An 8365-nucleotide genomic window follows, 5' to 3' on the forward strand; every position below is an offset into this window, starting at 1 on the left:
AGAGAGAGAGAGAATAAAACCCCCTCTCTGGGTCTGTTTTCAGCCTGAAACCGACAGACATAGGGGGTTGTGCTAACATTCTAAGGGCCTTGCAAGCCCTGAAATCACCCAAATTGGCTTAATTTGAGAACTCAGGCGGGCCCCCTACTTCCTGGCACTCCAGCTTCCAAACATGAAGTTAGACTGGATCGGATGCACTCGGGAACACTTCCCTGCCTGAAAACTCACTCTGCTGCATTCACCGGGCCCCGCCCTCTCCGACCTCAGTCTCCCTGCATGCAAAATGGGAAGACTGAGGCTAGGCCGCTATTCTTGATTACACGTTCGTCCATCTCTAAGTTCCCCGAGACTGGGTGCCCTGAGAGAGCCCCCCTGCCCTCTCCTGCCTCAGTTTCCCCGCCTCGGGCCGACGGACAGGACTCCAGGCCCGGAATGCACGCTCGACCCGCATAGCTCCTGCCCCAGCGCCCGCCCCAACAGCCTTTGACGGCCGCATCCCTTGCCTCCCGGTGAGATCTCGCCACCATCCTGCCCTCACCATGGTATCGGCGGGGACTGGGCACGCCGGCCACTTCCGCCGCCACCGCTCTCGCGCCCGCCGGTAGCCGAAACGCCGCGCGCCACTAGGCTAAAATGGAGTGGCAGCAACGTGAGCCAGTCAGCACGGGGCTTAAGGGAAAGGCAGCTAATCCACGCGGAGTAGGGCGGGGCCTGCTAGGCACAAGGGGCGGTGTGGGCCGCGTTTGTGCAGGGAATAAGGGGGGAGCCGTAAAGTGCCGCACTGAGTGATGCAAAAAGGAGGCGGAGCAACGTGAAACGGCGCAGGAAGCTTGTGGGTAAGGACGCATGCGCAAGTGAAACCTTAGCTCAACTGGACTTCACGCTGTGGGCAAATGTGATTATTTCTGCCAGTTTGTAAATGTAGAAATGGAGGCTTAATGGTTATTAGGAAGTGACTTTGGGCTCCTACTCTTCTGATTCTCATTATTAGAGTTGATCCCTGTCTCAGATACATATTTTGGTAAGTTGGAATCTTGGCTATGCTCCTCTGAGCCTTAGTTTGCTCTTCTGTAAAATGAGTGCAATGATAGTGTTTGCTCTAGAACAGGGGTCAACAAACTTTTGAGATGGAAGAGATGTCAGGGGTCTGCAAACTGCGGCTTGTGAGCCTCAAGTGAAATTGAAAAGGAAAATAAAACTATCATAGTTTCACTTATAACATTTTTAAAGAATATTATTCGCATAATGGTGATTATGTAAAAATATATTTATGGCTTTCAAATAAGTTTTAAATTGTTGTGAGGGACAGGATTGGCTCTTCCAGGGGTCGGCAAACTTTTGAGACGAACGTACCCAAAGAGCTGCATGTGGCTCTTGAGCCCCAGTTTGCCGACCCCTCCTCTAGAGGGTTGCAGTGAGACGATTTAAACCATGTGAAAGCACTTTGGACGGCATCTGGCACATACTAAGCATTTAATGCACAAGTGTGCAATAAATATTTATTGAGCACCTATTATGTGCCTGCTCTTAGAAACACAAGTGTACAAACCTGACAAAACAGACCCTCCTCAGGCTTAGGAGCCCTTTGGAGAGACAGACAGTAAACAAAATAAATAAGCGTATGTACTGGTTTCCTTGGGCTGCTGTAACCAACTACCTCAAACAGGGTGCCTTAAAACAATAGAACTTGATTCAAAAGTCTGAAATCAAGATGCCAGCAGGGTTGGTTCCTACAGAAGATTGTGAGAGACAGACAGTTCAGCCCATGCCCTTACTCGTAGGCTTTTGCTAGTTGTTGGTAATTCTTGTAGTTTCTTGGCTTGTAGACAACACTCCAATCTCTGTCTCTCTCTTTGCATGGCTTTCTTCTCTGTGTCGGTCTTAATCTTCCTCTCTTTTCTGTTACAAGGACACTCCTTTCTCTTAAGAGACCCACTCTAAATCCAGAATAATGTCATCTCGAGATCCTTAATTACATTTGCAAGGACTTTATTTTAAATACGGTCATATTCACAGGTACTGGGGCTTAGAGCTTACCATGTTATGTTAGGGCATATCTTTTTAACCAGGGCTACTGTGTAGATTGATCAAATGTGGAACCCATATGAAGTACAAGGCACCCATTACCCCTTACCAACAGTTGTCCTTCATGTCTTAGTTTGGGGTCACTCCCTCCCCCAGAAGCCAGATCCTGAGATGAGGACTCAAGAGTACGTAGTGTACGTAGAGGGTGACTCCTGGAAGCCCCCATTGGGGGTGGAAACCTGACACAGGGAGGAAAGTATTCCTGTTGGGGGCACCAATGGGTAGGTGGTGCAAAAGGCAACTGGGGGTCAGTCCAGCTGGGGACCTCAGGGAGAAACATAAGAACTCGTGTTTCATCATGGTCTCATCCATGGTCAGGGCAGCTGGGGCGTTTATTCTCTAAGTCCCATCTATCATCAGCTCAGGGCTGCTCCCAGGGGAGCTGGCAAGGTCTGGGATGTGTGCAGGACGCTGGTAGGTGGCCAACGGTGATGTGATAACTGGGTTAGAGGGATCAGGGTGACCAGCCAAGGCTTGTTTGTCCAGGGTAAAGGCCACTTGATGTAAACAACAGAAACTGGAATACAGGATATGTCTCCTTATTAATATGGTGGTGGAAGTAGGAAGAAAATCTTGTGATTTTCTGACTTTTCTAGACTTTTCTATGTGCAGAGACTTTCTCCTTTTGCCCAACTGGCAAACTCCCGTTTATCCTTGAAAACTCTGCTTGGGTGACCCCTTGTGGTGGATTCTGGTAACTGCGTTTTTTGTCAGCCCTTTCAACATAGAGATGGCCAATCAGAGTTCTCTGTCCTCCTGACCATGGTGATTGGTTAAACGAATAACACGTGACTAACCAGGGCCAATTAGAATCTCCTTTGAGATAGGGCTAGGAGGGAGAAGAGTGCTTTCCATGGAGCTTGATTAAAAATGAGATGATGAAATAGTGAGATATTCCTGTTTAGTGAAATAGTGAGGTTTACAAGTGAGAAAGTGTAAGCCCAGTGCCATCAGGATCCAACATACACAAGAATCCAACATACACAAGAGCTACTCAGTGGACAGGGATGAATGGTTTGAGCCCCTGGATCCAGCTATACCTGAAACCATTAGATCTCACTTTCCACTTATATGAGCCCAAGAAGTAGTTCTTTATTGCTTAATCCACTTAGAGTTTGGACTCTGTCCCTGGCAGGTGTCATAACCTGCACTACTGTATAGCTACTCAATGAACTCGTCAATGGCTGACCCCCCAAATCAAATCATTCCCTCTCTTATACTTTGAACTTCAGTACCTTGCACGGATTTTCATCATTACCCAGTTTGCGACACATTGTAATTGCTCATTTGCACACTTAGGCTTTCTGGATTCTGACTTGTTAGGAGCAAAACATTGAGAGGTTGCTTGGGCCACTATTTGAGGCAGTCAGAATAGCTCTTCCTCTCCCCTTATCATAGACACATGACCCAGGCTCAACCAATTAGAAGACTTCCCTGGGATGATGCTGGAATTTTAGAGCTGGGTTAGTGTGAATCAGGTACAGTCATGGCCATCTCTTCACCTCAGAGTCTTGGCCCTGTTTAATCCTGGATCCAGTTGTACCTGATGCTTCATAAATCCTTATCCTTCCCTATCCCTTGTACTAATACTATGTTTTAAATTCCAGTTTAAATTGTATTTCTGACAGCAGAAACTTAAAGAATGGGGACCAATGTACCTATCAAATTCACAAAAATACTCTACCCTTCGCTAAAAAAAAAAAAAAATAGAGCAAGTTTGTGGTGAAACCAGTTGACATATATTTCCTTTTAAGTGGCATTATGAAAAAAATTGGCATTATGTCTCAAAATCCATAAAAGTGTCATGCCCTTTCTGAAAATTTATACTGAGGTCTTGCAAATGAAAGAACCACTCCATGCCGAGGCCTCGCAGCAATGTTGCCAATTTTAAAATAGCAGAAAGAACATAAAGGTCTGACAGCAGTGGATTGAGTGAGTAAGCTATAATTCATCCACTAGACAGAATATTTTTCATTCATTAAAAATTATATGTAAGGCTGGCCGAATGGTGCGTTGGTTAAGAGTTGGCTTGGGACACCAGCTCTGAGCAGCAGGGCTCTGGTCTGGATCCCACATTAGGGCCGGTGATGCTGCGCCCTCTACAGCTAAGATGGTGAACAACAGCTCAACCTGGAGCTGGGCTGCCATGAGTCTCCGGCAATGGCGTAGGCTGCAGTGGAGCTGCAGTGGACTCCCGTAAGCTACCATGAGCGGCCGGCAGCCGGCATGAGCTGCCAGGAGCTGCCGTGAGCATCCGTCCAGTGACCGGCGACCGATCTGCCTCACCCGGGAAGAGCGCAATGATAATACTGACATGGGCCAGTGAAGTGACATCCTCCACAACTAGACTGAAGAACTAAAGGACAGCAATTTGTCTGTTCCCCCTCCCCAATTCCTCAACTCTGTTCCCCTCCCCAAATTCCCCAATTAAAAAAAATTATATGTAAATCCTCCCCTTAACTCCCCGAGGATGGACTTAGTGATTCACTTCGAAAGAATAGAGAAAGGAGAAAAAAGTAACTTGATAGAGACTTAAATGGTAGAGACACCTGGCAGATACCACATGTAATGAGTTGAAGGTGACCCCCTAAAGATATGTCCAAGTCCTAACCCCCAGAACCTATGAATGTGACCTTATCTGGAAAAAGAGTCCTTTCAGATGTGATTAAATTAAGGACCTTAGATGAGATCAGCTGGGATTTAGGATGGAGCCAAAATCCAATGACTGATGTCCTTCTAAGAGAAAGGCAGAGGGAGACTGAGTCACAGAAAAGACAGAAGCAGAGAGTGGAGTGATGCAGCCACTAGCTAAGGAACACCAGGAGCCCCCAGAAGCTGGAAGACACAATGAAGGATCGATCCTCTCCTAGAGCTTCCAGAGGGCGTGTGGCCCTGTTGATGCTTGATTTTGGACTTCTTGCCTCCTGAACTTTGAGAAAATCAATTTGTGTTGTTTCAAGCCACCAAGTTTGCGGTCATTTGTTATGGCAGCCCCAGGACACTCTTCACCTGAACCAAGTGATCCAGATTACATCTCTGTGATAAGTCAGGTGGCTATCAGGGATCTCTGCCTGATAATATGAGATGAGAAGGGCATCTCACCTCTGTGGTCTTCCCCAAACACCCATAACCCCATTCTAATCATGACAGGAACATCAGACAGACTAGGATCGAGGGCATTCTGCAGAACGCCTGGCCAGTTCTCTCCAAGACAGCCAAGATCATGAACAACAAGGAAGGACCTAAAAGCCATCCCAAACAAGAGGGGACTGGGGAGACGTGATGACTAAATGCAACAGGATTCCTTCTACCGGGTCTTCGAACAGGGAGAGGACATGAATGGAAGAACTGGTGACATCCAGACAATATCAGGAGATTGGTTAATAACAATGTACCAGGGTTAATTTCTTGTATAAATGCATCTGGTGAGATATTCACATTCTGGGAAGCTGGGTGAGGGCATCTGGCCGCCCGTCAACAGCTCGCGGAAGCTCAGCTTAAGGTGCCCTTATTCAATCATAGTTGCAGGGGGCGCAGCCCCCATCCCACACAGGAGTTGAACTGGCAACCTTGTTGTTAGGAGCACGTGCTCTCACTAGCTGAGCCATCCTGGTGCCTGTTGGCAGCTCAGCGACAGCTCAGCTCGGGTGCAGCTCTCTGGCCCATGTGGGAATCAAACCAGCAACTCTGTTGCTCAGAGCTCACGCTCTTAACCAACTGAGCCACTCACCTGGCCCCTTGCAGCACTCTTTTTTTAAAAGATTTTTATTGGGGAATTGGGGGATGGGAACAGCGCTGGAAAATTGGGGGAAGGGGAACAGACAAGTTGCTGTCCTTTTTGTTCTTCAGTCTAATTGTGGAGGACGTTGCTTCAGTTGGCACCATCATTGTGCTCTTCCCGGGCGAGGCAGATCAGTCGCCGGCTTCTGGACAGTCGCTCACGGCAGCTGATGGCCACTCACGCTGGCTGCTGGTTACACACGGTAGCCCATGGCAACCCACTGCAGCAGGGGCTGCAGCCTACTCCGTCGCCAGCAACTCACGGCAGCCCAGCTCCAGGTCAAGCTGTTGTTCAGCATCTTAGCTGTAGAGGGCAGTGTCACTGGCCCTCATTTGTGGGATCCAAACTGGGGCCCTCTGGTGTCCCAAGCCAGCTCTTAACCAACGTGCAACTCAGCCGGCCCCCTTGCAGCACTCTTTAATCCCCATTTTACAGTTGAGGAAACTGAGGCTTGGAATGAGAAAATAACTCATCTAAGAGCATGAGGAGCCCAGCACAATTTGAACACAGGCCAGCTGGCTCTAACTACCATACCTGCCTCCCTCCATTCTCTCCCTAAGAAAATTCATAAAAATCTTAAAAGGAACAATTCTTTACAGATGAAATATCTTTTTTTTTTTTTAAAGATTTTTATTGGGGAATTGGGGGGATGGGAACAGTGCTGGGGAATTGGGGAAAGGGGAACAGACAAGTTGCTGTCATTTTGTTCTTCAATCTAGTTGTGGAGGATGTTGCTTCACTGGCCCAAGTTGGCACCATCATTGCGCTCTTCTCTGGCGAGGCAGATCAGTCGCCGGCTTCTGGACGGCCGCTCACTGCGGCTGCTGGCCGCTCACGCTGGCTGCTGGCCACACACGGTAGCCCATGGCAATCCACTGCCACAGGGACTGCAGCCCACGCCGTCGCCGGCGACTCATGGCAGCCCAGCTCCAGGTCGAGCTGCTGTTCAGCATCTTAGCTGCAGAGGGCAGCGTCACTGGCCCTCATATGTGGGATCCGAACCGGGGCCCTCTGGCATCCCAAGCGAGTTCCCAACCATCGCGCCACTCGGCCGGCCCTGAAATATCTTTTTTTACGACTCTGGGTAAGAAGCTGTGGTACCTGAGTCCATTACATTATTTTAATTTCAATTTCCTAGTTTTGACAGTGGTTTAATGAGATAAATCATTTCACTGGGAAAAGCTGAGGTAAGGGTTCATGGAAATTGTACTACTTTTTTGCAACTTTCTGTCAGTCTTAAACTCTTTCCAAAAATAGTTATAAAAGTTGAGTGGCCAAAAGAATTAAAAGCAGTGTCTTTAAAAGATATTAGCACATCAATATTCATAGCAGCATTATTCACAATAGCCAAAAGGTAGAAGCAACCCAAGTGCCCATTGATGCATGGATGGATGGATGGATGGATGGATGGATAAGCAAAAGTAGTCCATTCATACAATGGAATATTATGCAGCCTTAAGAAGGAAGGAAATTCTGGGGCCGACCAAGTGGCTCAATTGGTTAAGAGCGCAAGCTCTGAGCAACAGGGTCACCGGTTTGATTCCCACATGGGCCAGTGAGCTATACCTGAGCTGTGCTTCCGCTGAACTGATGAGAGCGCGTGCTCTTAGCAGCAAGGTTGCCAGTTCAACACCCATATGGGATGGTGGGCTGCACCCACCCTGCAACTAAGCTGAGCCATAGCGAGCTGCCAATGGGCAGCTGGATGACTCAGGGTGCAACAACGTTGCCTGTTCGACTCCTGCATGGGATGGTGGACTATGCCCCCACCCCCACCCTCCACCCAACTAGATTGAAAGCAGCACTGGACTTGGAGCTGAGCTTGCACCCTCCACAACTAAGATTGAAGGACAACAACTTGACTTAGAGCTGATGGGTCCTAGAAAAACACAATTCCCCAATAAAAACCTTTTTTAAAAAAAGGGAAGGAAATTCTGACATCTGCTACAACATGGATGAACCTTGAGGACATTTACTAAACATGTGAACTAAACCAGTCACAAAAGGACAAATACTATATGATTCCACTTATTGAAAAAAATTACAATATATTCATAGAGACAAAAAGTAGAAGGGTGGGTGCCAGGGGCTGAGGGAAGGGGTTGGGGAGTTAGTGTTTAATGGGGACAGTTTCACTTTTGCAAGATGAAAAGTGTTCTGAAGATTGGTTGCACAACAATGTGAATGTATTTAATATCATGAGCTGTACACTTAAAAATGATAGTGCGTGGCTGGCAGCCAGCGTGAGCTGCCGTGGCCACTGTGAGCAGCCGTCCAATGGCCGGCGAGCGACTGCCTCATCTGGGAAGAGCGCAATGATAATACCAACATGGGCCAGTGAAGCAACATCCTCCACAACTAGACTGAAGGACAAAAGAACAGCAACTTGTCTGTTCCCCTTCCCCAATTCCCCAATGCTGTTCCCCTCCCCCAATTCCCCAATAAAATCTGATCTTTAAAAAAAAAAAGGCAGAGGGAGACTGAGTCACAGAAAAGACA

At 47.8% G+C, this 8365-nt stretch overlaps 2 protein-coding genes across 3 annotated transcripts in view; one reads left to right on the forward strand and one right to left on the reverse strand.

Moving 5' to 3' along the window:
• LSM4 (LSM4 homolog, U6 small nuclear RNA and mRNA degradation associated) overlaps positions 1 to 694 on the reverse strand; it is an 11957-nt gene extending 11263 nt beyond the window's left edge. The window contains exon 1 of one of the 2 annotated variants that reach the window (XM_019642027.1): positions 539 to 694. In XM_019642027.1, coding sequence (XP_019497572.1) covers positions 539 to 541 — 3 coding nt within the window. In that variant the 5' untranslated portion in view covers positions 542 to 694. Of the gene's footprint in view, positions 1 to 503 lie in introns of both variants that reach the window. The other variant, XM_019642026.1, reaches the window with a different exon arrangement.
• Positions 695 to 880: 186 nt separating this feature from the next.
• Positions 881 to 8365, forward strand: part of PGPEP1 (pyroglutamyl-peptidase I) — a 31777-nt gene continuing 24292 nt past the window's right edge. Inside the window, exon 1 of the mRNA XM_019642009.1 lies at positions 881 to 1021. The gene's annotated coding sequence lies outside the window, so the exon portion shown is untranslated. The remainder of the gene's footprint in view (positions 1022 to 8365) is intronic.

This window comes from Hipposideros armiger, unplaced genomic scaffold (genome assembly GCF_001890085.2).
Source record: "Hipposideros armiger isolate ML-2016 unplaced genomic scaffold, ASM189008v1 scaffold_64, whole genome shotgun sequence".
Lineage (NCBI taxonomy): Eukaryota > Metazoa > Chordata > Mammalia > Chiroptera > Hipposideridae > Hipposideros > Hipposideros armiger.